This window comes from Sminthopsis crassicaudata, chromosome 3 (genome assembly GCF_048593235.1).
Source record: "Sminthopsis crassicaudata isolate SCR6 chromosome 3, ASM4859323v1, whole genome shotgun sequence".
In the NCBI taxonomy this organism is placed as follows: Eukaryota; Metazoa; Chordata; class Mammalia; order Dasyuromorphia; family Dasyuridae; genus Sminthopsis; species Sminthopsis crassicaudata.
Window position 1 is genome coordinate 603359292 of NC_133619.1, and position 27373 is coordinate 603386664.

The 27373-nt window shown below is 57.2% G+C and overlaps 2 protein-coding genes and 1 long non-coding RNA gene across 9 annotated transcripts; 1 reads left to right on the top strand and 2 right to left on the bottom strand.

Moving 5' to 3' along the window:
• Window positions 1-78: 78 nt before the first annotated feature.
• Window positions 79-13430, bottom strand: SYTL1 (synaptotagmin like 1). 7 transcript variants are annotated; one of them, XM_074305676.1, is made up of 15 exons: window positions 13299-13430; window positions 10845-11093; window positions 8544-8692; window positions 8126-8174; window positions 7973-8024; window positions 7521-7572; window positions 3182-3357; window positions 2746-2877; window positions 2168-2334; window positions 1975-2077; window positions 1478-1636; window positions 1158-1236; window positions 907-1006; window positions 612-817; window positions 79-295 (listed from the first exon to the last, which is right to left on the bottom strand). In XM_074305676.1, the coding sequence occupies exons 2-15, from the start codon at window positions 10970-10972 to the stop codon at window positions 156-158; spliced, it is 1692 nt and encodes a 563-aa protein (XP_074161777.1). In that variant the 5' UTR covers window positions 10973-11093; window positions 13299-13430; the 3' UTR covers window positions 79-155. The 7 variants fall into 7 exon arrangements, with proteins under 7 accessions (XP_074161777.1, XP_074161776.1, XP_074161778.1 ...); XM_074305675.1 differs by having other exon boundaries at window positions 7521-7596; XM_074305677.1 differs by having other exon boundaries at window positions 2168-2244; window positions 7934-8024.
• Window positions 11671-14761, top strand: LOC141563904 (uncharacterized). The gene is made up of 2 exons (XR_012488534.1): window positions 11671-11853; window positions 13929-14761. It is a non-coding gene; the product is annotated as an uncharacterized LOC141563904 (long non-coding RNA).
• A 3505-nt stretch (window positions 14762-18266) lies between these two features.
• Window positions 18267-27006, bottom strand: TMEM222 (transmembrane protein 222). Its single transcript, XM_074305681.1, has 6 exons — window positions 26535-27006; window positions 23925-24009; window positions 22181-22212; window positions 21223-21319; window positions 21008-21138; window positions 18267-19511 (listed from the first exon to the last, which is right to left on the bottom strand). Exons 1-6 carry the CDS (start codon window positions 26738-26740, stop codon window positions 19424-19426), a joined length of 639 nt encoding a protein of 212 aa, XP_074161782.1. The 5' UTR covers window positions 26741-27006; the 3' UTR covers window positions 18267-19423.
• Window positions 27007-27373: the final 367 nt, after the last annotated feature.

Sequence of the window (27373 nt, forward strand, 5' to 3'; positions counted from 1 at the left end):
GTCCTGTGGCCATTGTTTCCCACTGGAGAGAATCTGACCCTCCCAGAACCCTCGGCCCCCCAAGCAGACCCCAGGGCCTTTTAGACTACGGTAGTGACTTTATTTTCCCCACCCAACTCCCCTCCTGACCCAGCACCTGGCAGGGGCTGGCAGAGCTATGTCCTGGGTGCAAGATTGGTCCTGAGGGGCAGGAGTCCATCCACCCACTCGCAAGGCCGGGCCAACAGCATCTGCCACAGGTGTTTCTCCTCAGGGGTGGAGTCCATCCATGGTACCTGAAGCCCGTAGCTGCTGCCTGGTGAAGGAAGGCACCATCTCATGGGCAGGCACTGCCTGACGCAGCAATCGGGTGCTCACCCAAATTCGGGTGTGGTGTTAGGCACTTTTGCCACGTGGGGGAGGGGTAGGATGAGCTGACATCACCTCAGGCCTTCTGCTCCGCACACGCTCTCCACCGGACCCCTGGCCCCAGGACCACTTTCTCCCAAACACACCGTCAGCCTTCCAGAAGCACGTTCACCCCACAAGCACCCTCCTTCCCGTGCTCACTGCCTCCCAGACTTCCCTCTGGGTGCCCCCATCAGTGCGTCTGGCCTCCTCTTTGTCCTCACCGGTGCCCAGGCTGAGGCGGGTGCCTCCCAGCAGGCGACTGCCCAGGGTGCCAGAGTCCCAGAGGGACAGCTCTGCACAGGCCTGCTGCAGGTCGGAGGACTCGAAGCCGTCATAGACCATGGTGTGGTTGAAGACCGGGCTCAGGCTGCGGCGGACCACCCTCGTCCTTTGGCGGCTGGCTCGACTGTCGTCAGGCAGCACTGAGCTGGAGGCACAGAGGGGAAGTGGGTCCAGCAAGGGCTGATGGACGGCTGGGAAGCAGCGGGTGGAGAGTGGGGGAGGGGTGCCGCTCACCACTGGATGTAGCAGTCCGGGGATCCCGAGCGGAAGGGGACCAGGTTTTGTGCATCCTTCACCCAGAAGTGCAGCTCCCCACTGGGAGGGAGCCCGGCACCTGCAGTCCCAAGACAGGAGACAGATCTCCGCTTACCGCCGGCGCTCCCTCCCCACCCCCCCAGCCGAGGAAGGGTCCCAGCGGCTGCCCTTGGGAGCCCTGGGGGCGGGTCCTGGCCTGGCTGGGGAGTCTGCGGCGGGGCCTTCCTCACCTTCTGCTCCGGCTGGGATGAACTTGAGGGCCAGAGATAGCTGCCCCCTGCTCGGGAGCCCGTCGGGGGACGGCGGGGCCTGTGGGGGAGGGGAGCATCTGAGAGGAGGCACAGGGGAGGGTCCCACGGGGGGCGATCAGGCGGGCCGGGATGGAGGCCCAGGACCGGGAAAGCTCAGCCCGGCGTGCACAGAGAGTGTGGGGAGCGGTCGTTCAAGAGACTGGGGGATGGAAGGAACTTGAGGGGAGAGGGCTCGGGAGGGAGCCACACCCAGGCTGGGCGAGCGGGGGCGGGAGGGCTGCTGGCCGGGGCCTCCTTACCCGGGACTGCAGGGGCAGCCAGGCCGACTCGGAAGCCCAGTCCCACGTGCCCAAGGGCACCTCGACTTCGCCCAGGAAGAGGTTGCGGCCGAGGCTCTCGTGGTGCCACACGGAGAGGTGGAGCACGCGGCTGCCCAGCTCCGCCTGCTCCACCGAGTACTGGGAGCGGGAGAGGAGGTTTAAGATGATAGGCTGCCGGCAGCTCCAGCCACGCCCCAAGCCACGCCCTTCCTCTCTGGCTCCTCCTACAGAGAGCTCTGACCCGTGCTTCAAGTTTCTTACACCCCGCCCCCATCCCAAACCTTCAAACTCCGCCTCTTTCTCTCCTCAGCCTTTCAAGTCTCACCACTAGGTCAGGCCCCCTCGTAGGTCTCCGCCTTGACCACTCCCCGCCCCCTCAGCCAGGCCCCACCCTTCTGGCCCCGCCCTCTGCCTCCCCTCCTCCTGGTCAGCTTCCCGCGCTCCCCTCCTCGGCCCCGCCCCTCGGCCCTCCTCACCCGCAGGGTCTCATTAAACACCGGGTTCAGGTTGCGTTTCTTCACCGCGGTCTTGCGCTTGCTCTGCTGGGACTTGTCTGGGAGGAGGTAGCTTTTCACGTAGCTAGGGGAGAGGGCGCAGTGGGGGGGGGGGGGTGTTAGGGCCCGCCCGGGCTCGGGCCGAAGCCCCCCAGCCTCTCCCGCCCCCACTCACGGGTCCGAGCGGCGTTTCCGGGCGGGGGCCAGCCCCTGGCACTGAATCACCTGCACCCTCAGCTCCCCGGGGACCGGCTGGTAGAGCAGCGAGAAGTGGATGGAGCCGCGCACGGGCACCGAGCCCGCCTCGCCCTCGCTGTACAGGCTCAGCTGGCTGCCGCTCAGCTGCGGGCACGGCGGGCGGTCAGGGGCTCCTCAAGGGCCCGGCGGGGGGAGGGACCCGGGGAGGGCACAGGCAGGGAAAGGGGCATGGAACGGGGCACACATGTCACTGGCCGAGGGACACGGGAATGGAAGAAAGAGGGACCCAGAGAGGTCACGGGAAAAGTGGGAAAGGGGCACGGAACCGGGGCCACGTCATTGTTCCCGGCGCGCAGAGAGACGCGGGAGGGGACGGAACCTTTCAGCCACGTCCAGGGGCAGGTGGCGGGGGGACGGGCCTAGGGGACTCAGGGTACCGATACAGGGAGGGAACCCAGAAAAAACCACCTATCATGGCCAGGCAGAGGGTGAGCAAGGGCCCGGGTAGTCCTCAAGCCCCTCCCCAAGGTACCGGACCCCCTGTCCCGCCCTTACCGTGGAGGAGCTGAGGCTGGACACGGAGGAGCTACTACTCAGCATGCGGTGGAAGGGGGGGGCGGAGCCCCGCTGGGGGGAGCCCAAGGATTCCTCCTCGCCGTTCTCCAAGCTTTGGAGACCCGGCTCATCCTGAGGAGGGGGACAGAGAATGGTGAGGGGCAGGGGGGCCGTCCCCAGACTGGTGGCCCCCTCTCCAAATCCCTCCCGGAATAGCCTCCACTCCCGCCCTTTCTCCCCAAGCTCCCGGCCCCTTCCTTGAGGGGGCCCAACTCCGAGGTTCTGGGGGTACGAATTTCCCTCCTTGGGGCCGCTGAGAATCCCGAGCCTTGAGGCCCGGGAATGTGGAGGGGAAAGAGGTGCTCCAGGCCGTGGTCTCCGCTCCGCATCTTGGGAGCAGCCGGCTGGGAAAGCTGCGAGAGGCCGTCCGGCCTACCTGAACTAGGGGAGGGCGGGGCTCCTGCCCCAGGGTCTCGCGCTCTGGCCTCAGCTCCGGCTCCGGCTCCGCTTCCTGAACCTCTCCGGCACTAATCTCCTCCTCCTGCTTCTCCTTCTCCTCTTTCACCACCTCCTCCCAGCCCTTTACACCGGATCCGGGGTCAGTACCTGGAGCTACAGGGAACAGGGCAGGCCATGGGACACCCCACCCCCATCCCACCGCAGTTTCTCCCTCCAAACCAGAGTGAACACCGGCCCCGTCTCCAAAGCTGGGAGAGAGTCCCTCCTCGAACACCTAGGGCAAGCTTTGTACAGAGACGAGCGAGTGCTTGGGGCGGGGGGGGGGGGGGGGGGGGGGCGGCCTTTGGGCGCTCACCTGGAAAGTTGTGGGATTTTTTGCCTTTGAATCCCTAGCGTTTAACACATTGTTGACTCCAGCTCTTCACGCACACAGAGACTTATCCCGTGATAATGTCTGCACGTCTATGACACTCTGACCGGGAAAGGAGTTCATAGACTCGCAGGGGATGGGGAGGGTCGGTAGGTATTTGTTATCACAGAATTTTAGAACTGAGGAGAGACCTCGGAACACGGACTGTCAGAACAGGGAGGAACCTTAGACCACAGGATGTCAGTTACAACCTTAGAACCCAGAATGTCAGACAGGGGAGAACCCTCCAAACATGGAATGGCAGAGATGGAAGGAGCTCCAGACCACTGGGTGTTAGAAACGGCGCATAATAGTGGCAGACAAGTAGGTGCCAACTTAAGACCTGCAAAGGACTTTCACCACAGCCATTACAGGGACTAACAAAAGAAAGCCTGATTTATTGCTCCGAGGGGTTTTGATCAGCCCAGGGACACTAGGGGGCGCCAAAGTCAAAAAGAGCTGAATTCGAATGTTACCTCAGGACCCTTGTAACTGCATAAATCCTTTAATCTCTCTCCCTCCGTTCCCTCAACTGTAATGAGGATAACATCCACCTCTCAGGATTGTCATGAGGATCACACAAAATAATATTTGCAAAGCACCTGGCATACAATGCTTAATAAATGCTGATTTCCTTCCTTTCACAATCATCACTAGTAGTTGAACCCTCCCAGCTCTGACCTCCCGGGTTCTAAGGGCCCTCGGGGCTCTGACCCCCTGGGTTCTAAGGGCCCTCCCAGCTCTGACATCCCAGGTTCTAAGGGCCCTCCCAGCTCTGACCCCCTGGGTTCTAAGGGCCCGCCCGGCTCTGACTTCTTGGGTTCTAAGGGCCCTCCCAGCTCTGACATCCCAGGTTCTAAGGGCCCTCCCAGCTCTGACCTCCCGGGTTCTAAGGGCCCTCCCAGCTCTGACATCCCAGGTTCTAAGGGCCCTCCCAGCTCTGACCTCCCGGGTTCTAAGGGCCCTCCCAGCTCTGACATCCCAGGTTCTAAGGGCCCTCCCAGCTCTGACCCCCTGGGTTCTAAGGGCCCGCCCGGCTCTGACTTCTTGGGTTCTAAGGGCCCGCCCGGCTCTGACTTCTTGGGTTCTAAGGGCCCTCCCAGCTCTGACATCCCAGGTTCTAAGGGCCCTCCCAGCTCTGACCTCCCGGGTTCTAAGGGCCCTTCCAGCTCTGACCCCCTGGGTTCTAAGGGCCCTCCCGGCTCTGACTTCTTGGGTTCTAAGGGCCCTCCCAGCTCTGACATCCTGGGTTCTAAGGGCCCTCCCGGCTCTGACCTCTTGGGTTCTAAGGGCCCTCCCGGCTCTGACCCCCTGGGTTCTAAGGGCCCTCCCGGCTCTGACTTCTTGGGTTCTAAGGGCCCGCCCGGCTCTGACTTCTTGGGTTCTAAGGGCCTTCCCGGCTCTGACTTCTTGGGTTCTAAGGGCCCTCCCAGCTCTGACATCCCAGGTTCTAAGGGCCCTCCCAGCTCTGACCTCCCGGGTTCTAAGGGCCCTCCCAGCTCTGACATCCCAGGTTCTAAGGGCCCTCCCAGCTCTGACCTCCCGGGTTCTAAGGGCCCTTCCAGCTCTGACCCCCTGGGTTCTAAGGGCCCTCCCGGCTCTGACTTCTTGGGTTCTAAGGGCCCTCCCGGCTCTGACATCCTGGGTTCTAAGGGCCCTCCCGGCTCTGACCTCTTGGGTTCTAAGGGCCCTCCCAGCTCTGACCTCCCGGGTTCTAAGGGCCCTCCCAGCTCTGACATCCCAGGTTCTAAGGGCCCTCCCAGCTCTGACCTCCCGGGTTCTAAGGGCCCTTCCAGCTCTGACCCCCTGGGTTCTAAGGGCCCTCCCGGCTCTGACTTCTTGGGTTCTAAGGGCCCTCCCGGCTCTGACATCCTGGGTTCTAAGGGCCCTCCCGGCTCTGACCTCTTGGGTTCTAAGGGCCCTCCCGGCTCTGACCTCCCGGGTTCTAAGGGCCCTCCCGGCTCTGACCTCCCGGGTTCTAAGGGCCCTCCCGGCTCTGACCCCCTGGGTTCTAAGGGCCCTCCCGGCTCTGACCCCCTGGGTTCTAAGGGCCCTTCCGGCTCTGACCCCCTGGGTTCTAAGGGCCCTCCCGGCTCTGACCCCCTGGGTTCTAAGGGCCCTACCGGCTCTGACCCCCTGGGTTCTAGACCCCTCCCACCTCTGACATCCCAGGTTCTAAGGGCCCTCCCAGCTCTGACCTCCCGGGTTCTAAGGGCCCTCCCAGCTCTGACCCCCTGGGTTCTAAGGGCCCTCCCGGCTCTGACTTCTTGGGTTCTAAGGGCCCTCCCGGCTCTGACATCCTGGGTTCTAAGGGCCCTCCCGGCTCTGACTTCTTGGGTTCTAAGGGCCCTCCCAGCTCTGACCCCCTGGGTTCTAAGGTCCCTCCCGGCTCTGACCCCCTGGGTTCTAAGGTCCCTCTCAGCTCTGACCCCCTGGGTTCTAAGGGCCCTACCAGCTCTGACATCCCGGGTTCTAATTGCAGCTCTTGCACCATATCACTCTGCCTCTTAGTTCCAAGCCTTTATCGCTTCATATTGTGCAGGTGGGTTAGTGTCTTATCTCCTTGATAGACCAGGGGGTCAGAGCTGGAAGGGCCCTTAGAACCCGGGAGGTCAGAGCTGGGAGGGCCCTTAGAACCTGGGATGTCAGAGCTGGGAGGGCCCTTAGAACCCGGGAGGTCAGAGCTGGGAGGGCCCTTAGAACCTGGGATGTCAGAGCTGGGAGGGCCCTCAAGCGGAGAGGACAGAATCATATCTGAATTTTGTATCTCTCCCCAACAAGGTGTTCTGCACTAAGATCCAACCCAATAAATGCTAACTGATTAGCTGTCCAAGATCCTAAGTTATCGACAGTTAAAACATAGATTATTTTACCTAAAAGTTACCTCAGAACAAATTAAAGCTGGGAAAAGCCTTAATCCATCTAGTTCAGAAGTTCTTAACTTGAGACTCACCAACCCCTCAAAATCCAGAGTTTTTGTTTTGGTCTGTTATTTTAAAAATATACATTTTGGCAATAATTTAAATAATGTTTAGAATGCAATCTTCTTATTTTAATTTATGCATGAAAAAACCTTATTCTGAAAAGGGACCAGCAATTTCGCCAGACTGCCAGCAGTCCATGGCACAAAAAAGGCTAATCATATTCTTGTCCTCATCTCTCATTGGTTTGAGGAAGGCAATAGGTTCTTCAGTGGTGAAGAACAGGAACTGTGGTTGGCCAGAGCCAAGCTTTAGCCTTGACTTTATAGCCACCTCTTCCCGTTGCCATGGATACATTACTTACCTTCTGGAAGCAGCTACTGATAGAATGGATAGAGGGCTGGACCTGGAGTTAGGAAGGCCTGAATTCAAATCCAGCCTCAGCCCTCAGTTACTCACTCCTCTGTAAGATGGCCCATCTTCCAGCATTGTTATGAGGATCAAATGATATAATATTTGGGGGGAAATAATGTTTAGCACAGTGTCTACCCATGGAGTAGATGATATATAAATGGAGTCTTTCCTTCTCTCTTTGGCTTTCAATTTCTCCACATTTATTTATATTTATTATATTTATGTGCCTTTTCAGTTTTGACAGTCTTTAAGGGCCCTCCCGGCTCTGACCTCCTGGGTTCTAAGGGCCCTCCCAGCTCTGACCTCCTGGTTCTAAGGGCCCTCCCAGCTCTGACCTCCTGGGTTCTAAGAACCTCCCAGCTCTGACATCCCGGGTTCCTGAAAGGTGATTTACCCATGGTCACAGAGCATCAGTGACAGAATTAAAATCCCATCTCCCGACTCCCAGTGAAGATCTCTTCCTTTGAGCCAAGCTGCCTGCATTTTTCTTTTGTTATTGGGAAAAACAATCAGACCTGCCTGTTTCCCCAGTATTTCTTGCTCAGGCCCTCTCCCCACATAAGACTGCTTACCTGCTTGGTCCTGGGAGCCTGGCTCTTCCTCAACTGAGGCTGGGGCTGGAGCCTGGAAGGACAGAGAAGAGGAAGGCTGGGAGGATTGGGGGGTGAGGAGGAGAGAGTGAAGAATGGGGGGTCAGAGGTTGAACTTTGGTGCCCAGGTCCTGAGCCTAAGGGTGGGGCTGAGAAAACTGAGCTGTGGGACCAGCTTAGCCTGTTCTAGAGCTGCTTCCTCCCACTCTCACTGAACAGCTCACTTGCCTCCCCCTCAGGCCAGGGCTGACCTAAGGCTTGTGGGAGGGGAGGCTCACAGGAGCCTGACTCAGGGCCTTATAGGCTCAATCCTTCTGGGCTCCCACAAAAGTCCAAACCCAGCCCAGGGTAGTGGCCTCCTGCTTGACTGGGTTGCTAAACTGTGCTCGACTTACCACAGCTGCATCCAGGGGTTCTCCCAGCTCCCTACTCACCTCAGCTTCACTGTCCCTCTCTGGGGTGGGCACCTCCAAGGAGAGCCTGAGACTGCAGGGAAAAGGGTGTCAGGGGAAGGATTCTGGTCTTCTGGGATTCTCAGCCCCATTGGTGCCCCATATGGCATCCCCTAAGCTCCTTTCCCTGCTTACCTGGAGCCCACCTCCTCAGGCTCTCCTTCACTCCCCAGCTCTGGCTCACCTGTGCCAAAGTAAGGGCCTCAGTGTTCCCTACCCCCAGAATCCTTGCACCCATTGGGCAGTCCTCCCAGAAGACACATTCTGCCCCTTATGTCTAGATCAAGGAAGAAGTGGGTGGAAGTTAACGGGGACAATGTAGGTGGGTGACACAGTGTCCAGGAGATTGACCATGCTAAGCTATGAGAAAGACCAGAAAAGAACAGGAGTTATGTGCCAGGCTAATCAGGGGACACATGGCAGGGCACCAAGACCCACAAGGCTGGGGCCTACTTTCTGACTGGAATTGTTCAGAGGGGTAGGGTAGGGAGGTAGGGGGGCTCCAAATGGAAACTCCTAGGGGCGTTTAGTCCCTGGAGCAACAGCTCCTCACCCCTGGACCTTTTCTTCCGGCGGATGGAGGCTCGAACAAGGTCAGAGCCCAGGCGGGCATGGCGGTGCCTCTGGGAGCGGGCATCTCTGAACCAGTCTCCTGTCAGGATCTTTAGCTGCCCAGGGTCCACTAGTGATGCTCGAAGCTTGCTGAGGAGATGGCAACATGGGCAATGATTGATGCTGATTCTTGGCAACTCTCCCTAATCAGCTGCAATCCCCCATGCCCTTTACCCTCAGCCTGCTCTTCTCTTTCCCAAGCCTTCTTTCCTCAGTCATACTCATTAATTACTTACAGAATTACAGCCCCTAAGAGCTACAGCCCTCTACAACCCATATCCAGTGAGGGATCATCATATCTCTGCTTGAGACCTCCAATAATGGAAAATCTGCTCCTGCCAAGGCAGCCCGCAGCACCTTGGATAGCTCCCAGGGCAGCTTAGAAGGACCTCTCTGCAGCTTGTGTTTCTTGCTCCCCTCTGGACTTCAATGGGACAAGCTCAACCCCTCTTCTAAAGACCCACTGGGAACTGGGAAAGTGGCTAGAGAGCTGTAGGAAATCCTGGCCTGGGAGCCTGGGGAAATGCTTGTACCTCTCAGTGTTATCTCAGACTCAAAGGGGCCCCAATCCACTTACATCGCTCATGTCCCTCTTCTCCTACTCACTCATCAGACCCATCTTCCTAAGGCTCAAGTCTGACTGTGTCACCTCCCTATACAATAAACCCCAGTGGCCCCCTATTGCCTGCAGTATCAGATAAAACATCACAGAGTTCTCTGTATGACAACAACTAGTAATCTGTATTTAGCACCCACTATGCGCCATGGTGCTAAGTGCTAAGAACGCCCTCATTCCCCAGTAAATGCTGTTATTATCCCCATTTTATGGCCTTTAAAGCCCTTCCTCAGCTAAGCCCCTCCTACTTTTTCAGTCTTTTTATACCTTACTCCTGGACATGTGCTCTGTGATCCGGGAACACCAGTCTCCTGCCTGGTCCTGACCTAAGGTATCCCAGCTGCCAACTCTATGAGAACTGGAACTCTCTCTCTTCCCATCTTTGCCTCCCTGATCTCCCTCAAGGCTCACCTTGTAAAAGAGGAAAGCTGGTTCCCCTTAAAGTTACTGCCTTCCCTCCAATTTATCCTGCAGATATCACACCTTTACACTGATTGTACTTACAGCGATTCATTTAGACTGGACCTCACTATCTGTGCCTTTCATTATTTCCCCCAGTGCTTATCATGGTGCCTGGCATATAGTTGGCACTCAATAAATGCTTGTTGTTTGACTTACTTGTTGCAGATAGTTCCTCAACTGAGAATTCCCTACAAGGAAATATCTCCCCCATGCTATGCTTACACAGTTGATGGTTGGAACCTGAGCAGGACTTGGTTTTTATCCATATGAAATTCCACATTATTAGGTTTGGATCATTATTGCAGCCTGCTGGGTCCTTTTGGTATCCTGACTCTGCCATCTGACATGTTACCCATATCTCCCAGCTTCATGTCATTTACCAGTCTGACAAATTAATCGATTTATAATTTCATCCAAATCATTGATAAGAATGTTGAGTCGCCCTGGACAACGAAGAACAGATCCCAGAGGATATTTCTCTACAGATTTTGCTCCAAGTTGACATCAGTATATTAATGACTACTATGTGGGTCATTTGTTGAATCCCAAATTCTCATAACTGAGTGATCATTGATCTCACATCTCTGCATCTTGTCCATGAGGATACATTACACGTTCTGAAATCCTTTACTGAATTCTAGCTATGGTCTGATCTCTGACATGCTCTGCTATTAGATGTTTTCAGATTCTAAGATTCCAGCTCTGACCTCTCAGGTTCTAAGGGCCCTCCCAGCTCTGACCTCCCAGGTTCTAAGTCCCCTCCCAGTTCTGACCTCCTGGGTTCTAAGGTCCTCCCAGCTCTGACGTCCCGGGTTCTAAGGGCCCTCCCAGCTCTGACCTCCCGGGTTCTAAGGGCCCTCCCAGCTCTGACCTCCTGGGTTCTAAGGGCCCTCCCAGCTCTGACCTCCCGGGTTCTAAGGGCCCTCCCAGCTCTGACCTCCTGGGTTCTAAGGGCCCTCCCAGCTCTGACATTCCCTGTTCTAAAACCCCTCCAAACTCTGATATTCTGTGTTCTGAGGTTTTTTAGGCTCACATTCTATGTTCTAAGTACCTTTAACACCTTGCACTCTAAGGTTCCTTGCGGCCCTTTAATTCTCCGAAGCTACAGTTCTATTCCATCCATTTTGGGGCCCTGCCCTCCTTATTCCTTGCTTCCACCCTTACCTGATTCTCCCCTCCTCCAACTGGCGCAGACGGGCATCCCTGCTCAGGACACTGGCGATGGCATCCTGCTCCTCCTCGGTAAGGAAGCTGAGATCCAGCAACGTGTCTGCCTCCACTTCATGCGCCATGGGATGGCAGCGCCGAGCAGCCCCAGGACCACCGGTAGGAGAGGGATCCTTCTGATGTCCTAGGCACCCTTGGTGACATCAGTCAGTAGCGATGTCCAGGCTGCCTGCGGACAGCTTTTCCCTAAGGAGATTGTCCAAAGATCAGCCCCCTGGGTCCAGGCCTGAGCCTTGCCCATCCCTCAGCAGTACTTCTCCCTGAGTGCCCTCCTGGTTCCCGCCCCCGAGTCTGTGCTTCTGCAGGAATGGGGCTGAGAGGCTCAGTACAGAGGGTCGGTTGGGTGGCCTGAGCAGCCAGAGGCCAGGACTCAGAGGACGGACTACACACCTCCCACAGAGTGCCCACGTGCATGTACAGAAACACAGACAAGCAGAGGTGCTCGTCTGGCAGGAGGGCACAAGCCCACTCAGACACAGGGCAGGGCCACAGAGGGAGCCCGCAAGTCCCCGCATGTCACGGCTGGCCCACACAGGGGCGGCGTGGGTGCAGCACACAGATGCCCACCCTCCCGGCCACGGGTTGTACACACACGCGTACAGTAGGCCCACACATCGATCCTCTTCCCCACATCCGCCGTCCCCACCCGGAACGCTCTGGCTGGCCCCCTACTTCTCCCCTGATCTGGCCTCTGCCTTCCTGTATGAGGCAACCTCCCCAACTTCCTCCCCACCCTTCTTCCACACCCACCGCGTACCTTCACCCCCAGCCCTGGCCCAGGACTCACTCCAGCAAACTCCAAGCCTGCTCCCCCTCCTCCCTCCTAGGCCCCATCTGTGGATGGCAGGGCCCCGAGGCCCGGCAGAACTTGGCCCCGAGACCTCCTTCAGAGTGGGTGGGTGGGCACCAAGGCAGCGCCCCCATCCCAGAAGAAAGCATTTGTTTGGTGAGCAGGGGAGGGGGGAGAGGAGGAATGAGTCTCGGACAGGCAGGAGAATTGGGCACCAAAGTGGGTCCCGGGATCCACAAAATCCTCGCAAGGCTTCCTGGCCTCCCCTTCGCTGCCCAGGGTTCCAGGCTGTGCTGGAGACTGCGGCTGGTCTTGTCCTGTGTCCTCTCCCCCTACCCCCCTCAGCCGGAATCAGCACCCACGACCGGGGCTCTGGGTGCCCTCCCCTTGCTCGCTTCTCTGGGGAGGGACTCTCAGCCCAGCTCCCTGGCTCAGCCCCAGCACAACTCTTGCTCTTTCCTCCCCAGAGCATGGCTGGGAGGTGCTGGAGGCCCCCGATGGCGAAGCTGGCGGAGCAGTAACTTAAGGAGAGGATGAAGGGAGAATTTCTTTAAAAAGGAGAAAAGTTTCTTTTATAAGTAAGGGAAGGGGTGAGGGATAAGGGATGGGGCAGGAACGTTTAGGAAATCCAGACAAGCTCAGGTGCTATTTACTGTGCCCTGGGGGAGAAAGTTAAACATATGGACACATTGGGCCGGGGAGGGGGGACCTCAGGGGAGCTCCAGAAGGGCCTCTGGGCCCCGGGCAGTCCTGGGCTGTGCACATAGCGGATTGTGCCGTTTGTTTTATGAATGTCTGGGCTGTTTGTGTCTGCCTCTTCCCCTTCTGTTGTTGGGTAGCTGTGTGTCTGTGTGTCAGTTCTGGGGGTCTCCCGTCACTCCCGGGTGTGGGACGCGTGTGAGGTGGCCACGTTTCCGGTGTGGACCTCTGTGGACGTCCACATGTACGCAGAGGCACGGCCGTGAAGCTGTGTGTGGCCGAGAGCTGGGCTGGGCGTACGCCTTTGCTTGTGACATATCCCTGGCTTTTGGGGGCCAGGCGGGGCTTCTTAAACTTTTTCCACCTGCGACCCCTTTGGGCTTGAGACATGTTTACGTGACTCCAGGTACATGGATATAGTTATGGGTGTAGAAATCAAACATTGGCTGAGAATAAATCATCAGTTCATGACCCCCTATATTCAGTTAGGAAACCCGTAGGGGGTCACAACTCATAATTTAATAAGCTGGGGGCCAGAGCCTACCACAAGCCGGGGGGGCACGTGCGTCTTGGGGGGATTCTGTGAGCCTAAACCTGCCTGGCTTCTCCATCCCCAGCTACCTCTCCTCCAGCTCAGAGAAGGTGAGATAAACAACCCAGCCGTTCCCCCTTCCTGCAGTCTCGAGGGCAGAAATTCCAGGCGCATGTGTCTGTCTGGACCAGCCCGGGCCCGGCACTCTCGGGGCCCCCATCCCAGATGGATCGCTCTGCTTGCTCCGGAGAAAAGGGGTAACCAAAGTTTGTGGGCGGCCTAGGGTGGCCACGGAAAAGTGCCCACCTGTTCCCTGCCTAAAGATGGGCACGGCCCTCTGTTGGAGGTCCCCTCCGCCCGGGGGCGTTACCTGTCAGGATCCAGGCTGGGGGGCTCCGCGCTGAGGTGGCCCCAATTTCTCTGAGCCAGGGGAGGCAGAGCAGCCAGATCTGTGAGAGGGAGAAGCAGCCACTGAGTTCTAAGGCTGACTCAACCTGGGGCGGAGGAAACACCTACAGAGTCTGTTGCAAAACCGGGCCTGGAGCCTACTCCTGCCCAGCCTGGACTCCCTGCTCCCCGCGAGGCTGTCCGGCCAGGTGGGGCCCAAACCCAGACACACGGGTCCTCCTTCTGACCCTCCCCCCTCTTACTGAGGGGCTTGGAGGAAATGATTTCATCCTTCTGGGCCTCCGTGGCTTCGGCTGGGAAACGGGCAGCCGGGGCCTCGTCCTGCCTGCTCCTTGGTAGCACAATCAGAAACCTGGCCAAGTGTTTGTACCCCCCCTTTTTCCCCAACAAATGCTTAATACCTTTTATTCATTGATTTTTAAATTAAAACTTTTTATTTACAAAGCATACGCATGGGAAGTTTTACAGCACTGACCCTTGCCAAGCCTTAGATTATTCCTAGATGTGCCCCCAGAGACTGGGCAGAACATGAAGTGAAACAGCTCCTTTCCCCTCCCCTCCCTTATCACCTCCTTAAAATTATGATTTATAGGCAAAGGTGGGAGCTGAGTGGCTGGAACCCCCCGGGGAGCTCACTGCGGGACGCCCAGAGATGTCTTCCCACAAGAAGGTAGGATGGAGCCTCACTTGTAAGGGGTGAAGACGCTGCTGGGGGTACAGCAATAAGAGCACTGGCTCTGGAGTTAAGAAGACTCATTTCCTGAGCTCGAATCTGGTCTCAGGCACTTCCTAGCTGTGCCGCTTCACCTTGTTTGCTTCAGTTTCCCCATCTGTAAAATGGGCTGGAGAGGGAAGTGTATCTTTCCCAAGAAACCCCGGAAAGGGGCCACAAGGAGTGGGACAGGACTGAACCGCGGGAGGTCACAGAAAGAGCAGTAATTTGGAGCCAGCGGACTTGGAGGAAGGTCTAGGTCTGGCTCAGTCACTGCCTTGTGACATGGAGCAAACCATCATTTTTATCTAGGCTCAGTTCCCTTATTGGAAAAATGAGGGAGTCAGTAAGACCGCGCCCACCTCCTTGCAGTTCCCACCCTCGCCACCAGAGGTCCCCTAAAGCCGCCTGCGCCTCTGGGAGCAGCTCGGAGAGGGACTACCCCCACCCATAAGGTCTGTTATCGCAGTGGGCGCAGGGCAAGCCTCCCTCGCCTCCGGACACGATGTGTTTCCTTCTGGAGGGGCCCCGACTGACGCCATTTCCCTCTCCCAGGCAGTGGGCGCAGGGAAAGGAACACAGGTGTGATGGGCCTTCCCTTCCTGGTGATGGTTAATGCTGGAAAGACTAGTCACCTGAAGCAAAAAAAGATTTGTTCTTTACTTTTATTGCTATTATTTGACTTGGAAATAAATTTTTCCATCGGCTCCTTAGTTCCTTTGTCTTGTGGATTTGAAAAACATACAGAGTCAATAGCAGCAGCTTGGTCCTTCAAGGTTTTCCTAAATTGAGCTCCTTCTGGCCATTTGTCAGTAGAAGGGGATCTCTTTTCTGGCGCAGACGGCTTCTGCTGTCCCCGCTAACCCGGAAGTTCTGCCATCAAAAGCCCTCCCGCTCCTTCCTGGGCCCAGAGATTACATCCTCTCCTGCTCCTCATCTGCAGAGTCGGGGGCTTGGAATAGAAGGCCAGGTCAGCTCTGAATTCTAGAACCCCTGGCATCCTTTCTACACTGATCCTGCAGACGTCTTAGTCCCTTCCATGTGTAAAATGAGGTGGGCCAGATGATGTCTAATGAGCCTTTACCTCAAGCTCTCTCACGTTCAGGCAGCCCTCCAAACAGCTTTTCACCACCAGGATACGCCAAACCTCACAATACCTAACAGTCCCTGGGGGCAGCTAGGGGGCGCAGTGGAGAGAGCCCCAGCCCTGAAGTCAGGAGGACCCGAGTTCTAATTCAGCCTCAGACACTTAGCACTTCCTAGCTGAGTGACCCTGGGTAGCCCTAATTGCCTCAGCAAACAAACAAAAAACAGTCCCTGTGTCTATTGTGCCCATGTAGTCTCCTACCCACAGCTTAATATCTCACACCACTGCTCTCACTGAAGTCCTTGGATAAAGCTTCGAGATCCTGATCAATGGGAGAGGGGCCCCTGTGCACACACACACACACACACACACACACACGCTTCTCACCTCAAAAATCCTTCCTGAAGGGGGCAAAGCGTTGATGTTTTCCTCCCATCCATTCGCCCAGTGCAGCTCTTAGACTCCCATGGATGGGCCCACTTCTCCCCGGGTCACACCCTCTGCCTCCTCTCTCCACCCAGACTCTAGCCCACACCATCCATGACCTTGTTTCCAAACTGCTTCTCACCCAGCTTGCCCGAGCAGAATGGATATCACCTTCCTGACTCTGCTCCTTCCATCTCCTGACACAGAATGTTGGGGTTAGAAGGGACTTAGGAGGCCCTCCAGGTTGATATCTGAGCAGGAAACAGCAAATGGTCCTTAAACCTCCCCTTGAAGACCTCCAGTGATGGAGAGGCCTTTTGGACTGCTCTGGTTGTTAAGAAGGGAAAGATGGGTGATGGGATGAATCGAGTGCCCAGCCTGGACTCAGGAAAATTCATCTTCTTGAATTCAAATTCAGCCTCAGTCACTTCCTAGCCATGTCTTAACCCTGTTTGCCTCAGTTTCCACATCTGTCAAATTAACTGGAGAAGAAATGGTAAACCACTCCTGGATCTCTGCCAGAAAACCCCAAATGGAGTCGTGAAGTCAGACATGACTGAACACAAAGTTTTTTTCCCCCCTGAGGCTGGGGTTAAGTGACTAGCCCAGGGTCACACAGCTAGGAAGTGTTAAGTGTCTGAGATCAGATTTGAACTCGGGTCCTCCTGACTTTCAGGGCTGGGGCTTATTCATTGAGCCCCCAGCTACTCTCATAAAATTATTAAGAATACCTTCCACCCCACAGTGAACATTTATTTCCCTTTAATTTTTCCTCTAGTTCTCCTCCTGGAACATAAATCAGAATAAATCTGATCCTTCTGGAACAACCTCCAAATACTTTATGGCAGGGACAGCATCCCTCAGGACACTGTGTCTTCTCCAGGTTAACTATCCTTGGACCAGTTGTCTCCCAGGCTTGTCCAGCAGACTGCTGCCCTCCTTCCAACATGCTTGAACACGTCTAACTTTCCACCTGTGGGTCACTCCCTCATCTGGACCATTTCAACAGCTTCCTCACCATTTCTCCTGGAGCTCACCTCCCTCAGTCCTTCCTGTACACAAGGGCAGAGTAATTAATCCTTTTTAAACACAGGGCTGGTTAATCACTTCCTTGTTGATGGCAGCCTATTACTATAAGCTAACGGTAACATTTTCGGGGACAAAGGACCCAGACCACTACCAGACATACCCCCCAGTACCCCTCAACCACTCTAGGCTTAGTTTCTGTTCAAATATTTCCAGTGGGGGGGGGGGAGCTTCCTGCCTTGTAAGGCAGCTGGCTCACAGATTCTCAGAACTTATTACTGGAGGAGACCGCAAAGGTCACCTGGTCCAATCCCTCCATTTTCCGGATGAGGGAACTGTGTCGGCGAGAAATGAAGTAATTGACTCAAGGTCAGTCAGGTATATTTTCAAGTGAGTTGACAATTTAAATAGAGTTGAGCTCATCGCTAGCTCTAACCTGCTTTTCTGGCCTCTGGCTCCAGCCAAACTAGCTCCAACATGTCCTTGAGAGAAGTCCGCCCTACATTCTCCTGCCTCCCCCATTTTGCTCTCGCTGGGATCTGGGATGTCCTCCCCTTCACCTTTACTAGCCTAGATCACAGCCTCTGTCCAGCCATAAGCTCTACGCATCCTCCTGAACACCTACAGGCAACAAATGTAGATATTAATGATGTACTTCCCTGTGGCTTGTGGCTCCAAAGGAGGCTGAAAGCCCCCAGGGAGCAGGGGACAGGTAGGGCCTAATTGTTGGTCAGATCCTTGGCTGACTGAGCCTCTTTGGGGTGTCCGGGTTAGAACGCTCAGTCCTGCACCAAACCCAAGGTGTGATCTTGCTCCCAACACTGTTTCAGGATGCTAGTCCAGCCCCTCCAATCCCCTAGGCCCCACCGGAATCCTGTCAGGACTTGTGAGGCCTTCTGGAGCCCACCTTTTGGAAGAATATTGACTCTGCACAAGACAGCCAAGACATCAGGGAAGAATGCTCTCAAAGCAAACATCTGGTTGAGGGCCACATTTAGCCTGGAGGAGACTTAGGGGGACCGTGACAGCTATCTTCAAGGGTGTCCTACCCAAGGCTCCCAACAAGGAAGGAGAGGGGCTGGAGCCGTCTTTGCCACAGTACAGGGAGCTCCCTCCCTCCAAGCCCTGGCAGCCCCTTCTGAGTTGTCTGGGTCACTGGAAGGTGGCAGGACTAGGCCTGGGTCCCACAGCCAGGACAGTCAACTTGTGTGCCGAGTCCAGTTCTTCCAGCTCTCTCAAGGCCCCGTCTGGCTTGTGGCTCAACAAGACCCATCTAAATGGGGAGGGCCAAATTCAGGAGGTAATGAACTCCCTGGCATGGAAGTCTTCTGGCAGAGGCCAGAGGACCTGGGCAGAGATGTTATAGAGAAGACGTTATGGAGAAGATTCAATTGTCAACTTGATAACACAAGCCGCAGGCCTCTATGGAGCTAAGACTCCTTCCTCAGACTGTACTTCAGCCCCCAGTCAGGGGTGGACTAGGAGCATATATTATGTGGGTGGGGGGGAGGGGAGGGCGGGAGAGAGGATACTTCCTCTGTTCTTAAGAGGTGCCCCAGACCTCACCCATCCAGGCCTCTGTCTTGTCTCGGACAGGAGGGCTCAGGCTCCTGAGGAACCTTGGAGAGACCCAGGGGTCATGGGCTCAGGAGCAAGGAAGGGCAAAAGACCAGGCAGACTGGAGTCAAGGCTCTTTATTGGCCCTGCCTGGTGAGCCCCCTTTCCTTCTGAAGGTCAGGGACACAGAAGGCTAGATCTGCTTGGCAGGGGACTGGAGGGACCAGGCCCCAATCACATAACATGAAAAGAGGTGCCCCAGCGAGGAGAGCCCCCGGAGTACTCCTTCGAGGAGGCTCAGGGCTGGTCAGTGTGGCACTGGGCATAATGATCCATATCCCTTTGGAGTTCCCACTGTGGCTCGGCCCTCCTGCCCTCACACCGGGGTTACTAGAAGAACTGTAAGCCTGCACAAGTGGGGCTTCCTGCTTGGACCAGGAATTGCTAACACATCTCCCTCCATGGTAGAACAGACGGGGAGAAGTAGGGTCAGCTGACCATCTTCTGCACTAAATTAGAGGGCAAGGCCCTGAGCAAGGGGAGGGACCTGAGTGGAGCCCATGCCTCTGAGGAGGGGATGGAGGCTGGGCACCTGCTGCTCCCCTTCTGGGCAATCGTAGCAGTTATTAGCCCAACCCTTCCAATTCATTACCTACTCCTGGCAGAGAAGGGGAACCAGAGATTATTAGTCTGGGGGAGGGCCAGGGCACCTCATTCCCCAAGACAGGCCCTGACCTACTGCCTTTGCTGGGGCACCTTGGCTAACACTGGGCCTCAGCTAGGCTAGAGTGACTGAATTTGTGCCAGCCCTTCTGTCCCTCCCCAGACAGGGACGAGAAGGAAAGGCCTGGGGAGCCTGGGATGGGGGCAGAGGCGGGCTGTGCCAGGCTACAGGGCTCAGTGGGAAAGGTCAGGAAGGGGAGGGAAGGATTCTGGCCTTGGGAAGAGAGCCAGCCCCCACAAGGTGAGGAGAGGACAGCTGCTCCACCAGGGGGTAGGGAGAAGACAAAGGGCCCTGGCTGGGCTAAAACAGAGCTAGGAGGACCCGGCCCCTTCCAGCATCAGCATCTGTCTCGAGTTTTGGCTGCTAAGGACCCTGGCTCCAGGCTCACGGGCAGCTCTGCTACTTTTGGGAGGGAGCAGTATCTGCGACAGAAGGAGGTGTGAGTCTCGGCCCTGCGTCGCTCTGGGACAGTGGGGCAGGGAGAGTGGGTACGCCAGGCCCAGCCTCCTTCCGGCCGGGGCCTCCAGACTCCCGGGCCAGCTGGAGATGCAGCCATCACCGCAGGTTGAAGACGAAGGCAGTGGTGATGATGATGCCCAAGAGGAGGACGAAGGGGAGCCAGGTCTTCACAAACGCCCCGACACTATGGGAGAGACAGAAGGGAACAAGGATGAGTGAGCAGGAGGGACCCAGGCCCCCATCTTGGTCTCCTGCCGGGCCCTCTTAGCCTGTGATGAAGGCTGATTGCAGTACAGGATGTTGGACAACAAACCTCCCTGAACCCCTGACTCCCTCACACTGTCCCATGCTAGCCTGGCCAGAGTCCGCGGACTGCCCTGGGCTTTGGCTTCCCCAGGAAGGGCCGGGGTGCACAGGCCCTGAGCTGTCAGGGGGGAATTCAGCAGAGCGGGCTGGGGTGCGGACTAGGGTCGGGTTCTGGCTGAGGCCTTGCTGTGTGAGCCAGGGGGAAGGGACGGCCCTCGGTGGGCCTTCAGCCTCCTGCTGTCATGACTGGAGGCTCTGAGAAGGGTCTCCGACAAAGACACCAGGAAGCAAACAGCCCAGGCATGGGGAGTGGCAAGGGCGCGGGCGTGTGTGTGACTGCACTCTGGGACATGTTCCTCAGCTCAGGGGCTGGCTGGGCTGGGCTGTGGAGGAAGGGCCCGTGTCTTAGGTTTCCCCGGTAGCGGGAACAAGGCTAGGCTTGTAGAGGCTGACATTCATGGGCAGCCCCACCTTCTCCCACCCAGCACTCTCCCCCGGATGCCAATGCCAGGGGGCAGGGACGGCTCCTGGGCTCCTCAGAGACTATCAGAGACATCATGCAGGAATGGATCTGGGCTCTGCCAGCCTCCCACCTCCAGGGGCAATTCCAGGAGCTGAGTGTGAGTCCGGCCTCTGCCCTCTAGCCTGGGCCTGACTCTGGACAAGGTCCTTGCCCTCCCTGACCCTCCCTGGGCCAGAGAGTACTTTCACTGGCTGTAAGGCACTGTCCAAGCCATCAGGACTGCCTCTGTACACCCATCCCCGTGCTCCCTGGCTGCAGTGGGACCAAAGACAACCACACTGCTCAGATTTCTAAGGCCCCCTCGGAGCTCCAGGCTCACAGACAGCCAAATAAGCCCCCTCTGGCTGCCTCTGGAGGGGCTGCAACTTGGGAGCACTCCTGGGGGTTTGGAAATCCAGGGGCGCAAACTACTCTCTTGTCCAGTCAGGCCCAGACTGGGGGGAGGAGCAGGGTTCACATTCAGCTCCTGGAATTGCCCCAGGAGATGGGAGGCTGGCAGATCCATTCCTGGACAAAGGGTCTGATGATCTCTGAGGGAGTGTGGGGGCCGTCCCTGGCCTCCGAGCTAAGACAGCACCCCCTGGTGTCGGCATGGGGGAGAGCACACGTCTTCATCCTGGCACTTTCCCTGACACAGCCCTGAGAAGAGAAGACTGCCCCAGTTTTCTTGACAAGGACACAGAGAGGAAGTGATTTCCCAAGGTCATTCAGCCAATCTCAGTAATACTAACTGCTCACCACAGCTCACTGCACAGAACTGAGGGCAGAAGCCGCCGGCCGCAGAGGCTCCCACCCTCTGTCCCCCAGCCAGTGGCCTTCTCCCCAGGGGGCGGGGCAGAGCCTGGTCTCACCTGACATACTTCCCATAGATCAGGCAGAAGAAGCAGACTTTCACCATGTTCCAGTGGGAGCTGTTGTTGTAGCGCATCAGGTTCAGGGCCAGGGCCACGTGGGAGTGACAATTGTCACAGCAGAGGTTGTGCTACAGGAGGGAGGGACAGAGGCGTTAGGGGCCGACCCTGGGGACAAGTCGGGAGCCCGGGCCGCCCCCGCCCCTCCCACCTACCATGCGATGCTTATATTCTTCTGATGCCTCATTGACCGCCGTGTCCCAGGCGTTGGGCCGGCCGGCGTGCACTTTGGAGGGGTCCAGCTTCCAGTATCTGTGGGGAGAAGGACCCATGGGGCTCCAGCATCATGAAGGCTAACTGTACCTCTTCTCCACTTGAGGCTGCCCTGGCAGCCAATCACCCTGCCCAGCTCACTCTTTCTGAGAGGGTGGAGTCCCTGCCTTCACCTGCCCCTCCAAAGGCCAGTATGAATCAGGGCAGACCCAGGGCCATGATTTTGGTCTGAAGGAGAGAGATGGGGGACTAAGGCCTTTATGACTAGGACTGGGTGGGGAACACATCCTCCTCTCTCCTGAAGAGCCCCAGAACCTCTATTCTAAGTCCACAATTCATCCCAATAAGCTTTCAAAGCAAAGACAGCTTTACTTGGGGGCAGGTAAGGACTCTGGGCCCTAGCAGCAGGAAAGGACACAAGCCTCTGGCTTCCCCTGTCGGGATAAGGACCTGTCTGTGAAGAGGATGGCACTTGCACTGAATCAACCACAAGGGAGCTCAGCAATGGAGAAATGAAGATGCAAACACAATCCCCAGGGGCCCTGAAGCTGGTCTCGTCCCTCTGGATGTGGGTGCCAGGTCCCTCCGGAAGTTCTGAATGCGAAGCCCTCTCGGCCCATGGGCATCTACCACCCACTTCTAGCCAGTTTTGTGTGGTCCCTTCCCCTCAAACTTAAGGCCGTGGGTAGAAACAGCACTTCCTCCGATGAATAAGGAAGATGAAGGTTATCTCAGGGACCGAGCTCCAGGCCTCTAGCATGGCAGCAAGGGGAGCCTGCGGGTCACTGCTGCTGCAGACTCTGCCCCCTGCTCTGGGAAGCAGACACACTCTGGCCACACCTTCCCTGCTGGGGCATGTGGGGTACACCCAGCCTCCAGGTTAAGTTTTTAATCACTTACTTCACAGGCTTTCCAAAGGCCATATTGTCTTCCTGTGGGGAGAGAAGAGAACGTCACATACGGCCAAGAGGGACAAACAACAGCTCGAGTTCTGTGGATCAGGAGGGGAGACATCCCAGCCCGGTGCTACAGGGCTAGGTCAAGGCCTAAGGGGAAAGGAAGAAGTCCCCGAGGACAAATGGGACAGGCATGTGGGCACTGAAAGTACCATAGTTCTGTAAGTCACATAACATTGTCACTGACTGTAGAAAAAGAGTATAAAGACAGGAGGGTTGGCCTAGGCCTCCTAACTTGGAGAACAGAGAGGAGAGGAGGAAAGGAGAAGGGGGCTGGGGTCCTGGGGATGAGGAGGCTAGAGTGAAGAATGCCTACAAGAAGCAGCAGGGAGGGAAACTCCTCTGTTGGGCCCTGGGAGAAGCCCTCTTGAGGTTTAATTTTTCTTCCTCTGGCCTTGTCTTTGTCAGCAGCAATAATCCTTCCAAAATTCAAAGATGAGCGTTACTGGGAGAGAAATTCCAGCTCAAAAAGGAGAACACCTTTCTGATGGTGGAATGCTCTGTCCTACAAAGCGGTGAGCCTCCATTTCTGGAAGCATCTGGGTATTCACAGATGGGCACCTGCTGGGTGGCCGGCAGAGGAAGTTTTTTGCCAAATGCAGGAAGTACTAGATAAATCTGAGGTCTCTTCTAGGTCTAAGGGGGGGATCTTGTCATTCTGGCCAGTGACTGCAGTCTAGATCTCTGGGGGGAGAAGTGGGGCCCACACAATAGTAAAAACGAAAGCATTTTTAAGAGTGCTAAAGAAGGAAGAGGAGACCAGTATCTCGTGTCCTCAAGAGAAAAAAAAAGGGGTCCTTGTGAACTAGCCCAAAATCAAAAAGACCAGTTACTGGAGATGGTAAGAGGTAGTGGGAGGGGTCCCTAGCACCCATGTGGCCACAGACACCATCACTCTATGGCTGAGCCATTCCTTGGCTGATGGGGGAGCTGCTGAGGAAGGAGGAGGACAAGGCTCTTTCCCAGCTGCTCCCAAGCCCACTCCCTCACCACTGCCTGACTGAAGCTGACTGGATGCGAGGACCAAGGGCCAATGCATATGATGCCATATGATCTTCATAATTAACTAGACCCATGCCGGTAAGTGTGCCTCCTCCTGGTGAGATGTAAGACCATCACCCTCGGGAGCCCTGAGACTCCTGTTCTTGACGGACACACACTAGTCTTCCTCTCATACCTGCATCTAAAGGGTAATTCTCTAAGTTCCCTACAATGCCCACCACTCCATGATCTCATCACCTCCATTTTTCAGTGAGACGTGAAGGAGCGATTACCTAGAACTCTAAATCTGTAAGTGGGGAAGGGCAGGGAAGAGCGGGTCCCAATACACTTAACACTTTTCTCCACACCTTCATTTAACATTTGGAATCAAATGCCCTGTAAGTGGCTTTTCATGCTTTCCTCTCCTGCCTTTGCAAGCTCTGCTGTGAAGGGATCCCTAAGGGGATGGAAATGACTGTTCAGAGAAAAATGGGTCCAGAGAAGAGAAACGAGGAAGAGAGCCGCTGAAATGACCACTGGCCACTCTGACTCCCTGGACGATGCCCTTGGGACAAGAGGTGCTGGTGCTAGGATCAAATAATGGAGGGGGAAAGAAACAGGCTTGCTAACTGCAGGTTCATCTTTGTGACATGAAGCCAAGCACAGAGATCAGCTGATTTAGAGGGATGGAGGCCTGGGGAACTCACCGAGACATAGTAGGGGCCCGCGAAGTCTCGAATGATGCCCGTGGAAGTGCAGATGCCCATGTGGCCAATGATGGGGAAAACCCACCTGCAAGACAAAAGTGCGGCTGGATTCAACAAGCATTCCTTAAGGGCCCAGGGGTACGGGACTGGTGTTGGGACTGGAGATACAAGGTCAAAGGCATATGATCTTCCAAGAGTCTCAGCTCTGGGCGGGGGTGGGAGATGCAGTGTGTCTACAGAGAGCCACATCCAAGGTTCAGGGAAGGGGAAGCGTGGACCAGCCACAAAAGGGAGTTAGGGAAAGCTGCAAGCAGGATGTGCTGGGCCTGAAAGGGCAGGAGGAAGATCATGGGACGGGTTCTTTAAGGATCCCTTGGCTTATCTTCCTCTCTGCTATCAGAACAACAGAGGGACAGGGTGTGGGAGAGAGCAATTAGTTCAACACAGGGCACACAGACTCTGGTCCTGGCCCCACCTCGCTGTGGGTCTCAGAGGTCACATCCCCTTGTCTGTAAAGGGGGTAATACCGGTGCCCTCTGACTCACTAAGCACCTCTGAGGCGCTCCCTGGGCCAGGTCTTGTGCCAAGGCTGGGGGCAGAAAGGCAAAGGGACAGTCCCTGCCTTAACGGGGAGGCAACGTGCGTGTCTGTGAACATACGGAGAAGACTCGCTATCTGGGGAGGAGGCTGGAGGAGCAGGAAGGCTGCCTGGAGCGGGGGGAGGTGAGGAGACGAATTCTGGGACAGCCAGTGTGCGCCGTGCCCTGGGTTTGTGGGAGACCCCCGCCGGGGACAGGCCAGCCTGGCGTGTCAGAGAAGGCTGCTCTGGGGGCCTAGTGAACTAGGCCGGACACGGCGCCGAGCTGGAGAGCTCATCCCCACTGTTCAGAGGGACTGCCCCATCCAGCCTGTGGCCAGCGCTCCGCCCCCCTGTGTCACATCAGCCCCCCCCCCCCTCCAACACAGGGAGGTTGGTCCTCTTCCAGAACCACCCGACGGGCGCTAGGGGGCGCCACAGGCACAGAGAGCAGGGCCTGAGGCAGGCTCCTCTTCAGAACAGATCCGGCCTCAGGCCCTTCCTAGCTGCGGGACCCTGGGCCAGTCACTTTACCCTGTGTGCCTCAGTTTCCTCGTCTATAAAAATGAGCTGGAGAAGGATGTGGCAAATGTTTCTGCCCAGAAAACCCAAGGATCACAGAGAAGGGACAGGAGAGGTAATGCAGGTGTCAGCTGGGATAAAAGTGAGAGGGGCCTGGGGGGGAGATCAGAAGGGAGGCGGCTGCAATGCCAGAGGAGAGTTGGCTGGGGGCTGGGTGAGAGGTAGAGACGAGATGTGCAAGGGAGTCCGGAGGAGCTGGGGCCGGGGCCTCGAAGGGAGAGGCTTCTTGTGTCCCCCAGAGCCCCGGCAAGGGGGGAGCAGGGGGGCCGCTCTGAACGTGGGGAGTAGGCGGGGATGTCCAAGGCCACGCCTTCCAGCAGGCTGCTCACATTGGGGCCCAAAGCCCCACAGCGCGGGTTCCAAGGATCTGGAAGTCACTGGTCATGGCGGAGCGAGAGCCTAAGACTGCGGGCTTTAAAGCCCTCGGACTCAGTTATTACTCCCATGGCATCCCTCCTCCTGCGCTGGGAAGCGAGGCGCTGGGGCCGGGGCTGCCGTGGAGAGCGCCCGAAGAGCTGCAGACGGACGCCGCCTCAGGGAGCAGTCCTGGTCTCCTTCTCCCCCTCCAGGCTGGGATTCTCCCCAAAGGCCCCAGGCAGGGAAGTCCTAACGGGGTGGGGGCCACCGAGGGGAGGCCCCAGGGCCCAGGAAGGAGCACTCGGAAGGCCGGCCCGGGGGAAGCCGGAGAGCCGGGGTGGCTCAGCCCGGGAGTCAGGGTGGTCCTTCATCCCCTCCCCCCCCATGCCGTTTTGCAGGGGGCGCAGTGCCCCGGGCATCAGGACCCCCTTTTCAGTTAGGAGACCAAAGTCATCAAGGCCTAAGAGTCACAAGCAGAAAAAACCCACCCCAGCTTTCTCCAGTCCAATTTCCACCTGGGAGGGCGGCCTCAGGCAAGGAGGGGCACCTAAGGCTAGGGCTGCCCTCCTTCCAGGACTCTGGGGGGCGGAGCCACAGATGTTTTGAGACCACAGAGGTCGGAGCTAGGACAGGTGACCCGAGGAGGGCGGGGCTGCTGGTGAGCAGCGCGGGGAAGAGACAGGACTGAAGCTGGGTGGGGGGGGGGGCGGGCGAAGGGTGGGAGCGGCTTTCACGGACCGCAGAGGGACAGGCAAAGGGCGGAGCTGTGAGAACGGGTGGGGGGGACGGAGCTGGGCTCTCGGACAGCTCAGAGGGCGGGGCCAGCTTCACACCAGAGAGCAGAGCTGTTACAATGGGGGCGGGGAACGGGGCACGAGCTTCTCCAAGGCAAAGCTTTCACCCAGGGCTAAAGTCAGACAGAGGCGGAGCTGGAGGGGCTGGAGGGGGCGGAGCCAGGCTCGTGAGGCGCTAGGGGACTAACAACGGGGCCGGGTTAGTGATGGGGGCGGGGCCGACAGCTCTCACTCCGGGCTCCAGAGGCTGAGCCGGAATATGGCTGGGGAGCGGGGAGGGGGGTTCTGAGGATTACTCACGTGAGCAAGGGAATGGGCGTCCACACCACGCAGTAAGGGAAGCGACTCCGCTCCACGTCCATGCCCACGACCCCGCTGCCGCCGCCAGCGCCGCTTCCGCGGAACTGTTTCATCGCTGCTTCGTCGGCCGCCTCCACTTCCGCCATCCCCTGAGGGGGCATTGGTGGCAGCAGCAGGGAGCATCCTTCCGCTTCCGCCTCGGCCATGGTTCTTGCTACCTCCGGCCGCCGGAGCCGTTCTGCTCTGCGTCACTTCCTGGAGATGATGTTCCCTTCTTAACAGTCCCCCCCTTCCCCCGGAACAGCAGCCTCGCCTCTTGGGGCCTATGCCAGACCTCTCGTCCTCGTGCGGCATCCCCCGAGGATCCCGCCGAGGAGCACTGACGTGGAGCACGCGGCGGCCAAGAGAACACGCTCAGCTCTCCGCTCCCAGCCAAGAGATTGCTGCGGCTCCCTACTGCTTCTGGCGTGAAATAAACCGCCTCTTAGGCGGCCAGTCTTGGCTAGGCCGGGATGCCGGCCTGCGTACCCCGTCATTTCCTTCCTCCTGCCTCGGGGCAGCGCAGTGCTTACAGGGCCGGGCCTCAGGGCCGGAAAACACGTTACCCCCCTTCCCCGGGCTGAGGGAAGGACCTAGTGAGAGAGCTGCCCCTCCTGCCCCTCCGTGCTTCGGTGCTGGCCTCTCCCAAACCTTTTCCCAAATCGATTCCTTCCCGCCCAGGCCCCCGGGCTTGTTTATTTGTGTAATAAATGTTTATTGACTGACTCTGGGCCCCAGAATGCTTTCTCTCCTCTCCTTTCTCTCCTTTGGAATTCCTTCTGCTAGTAATTCACCGTTAC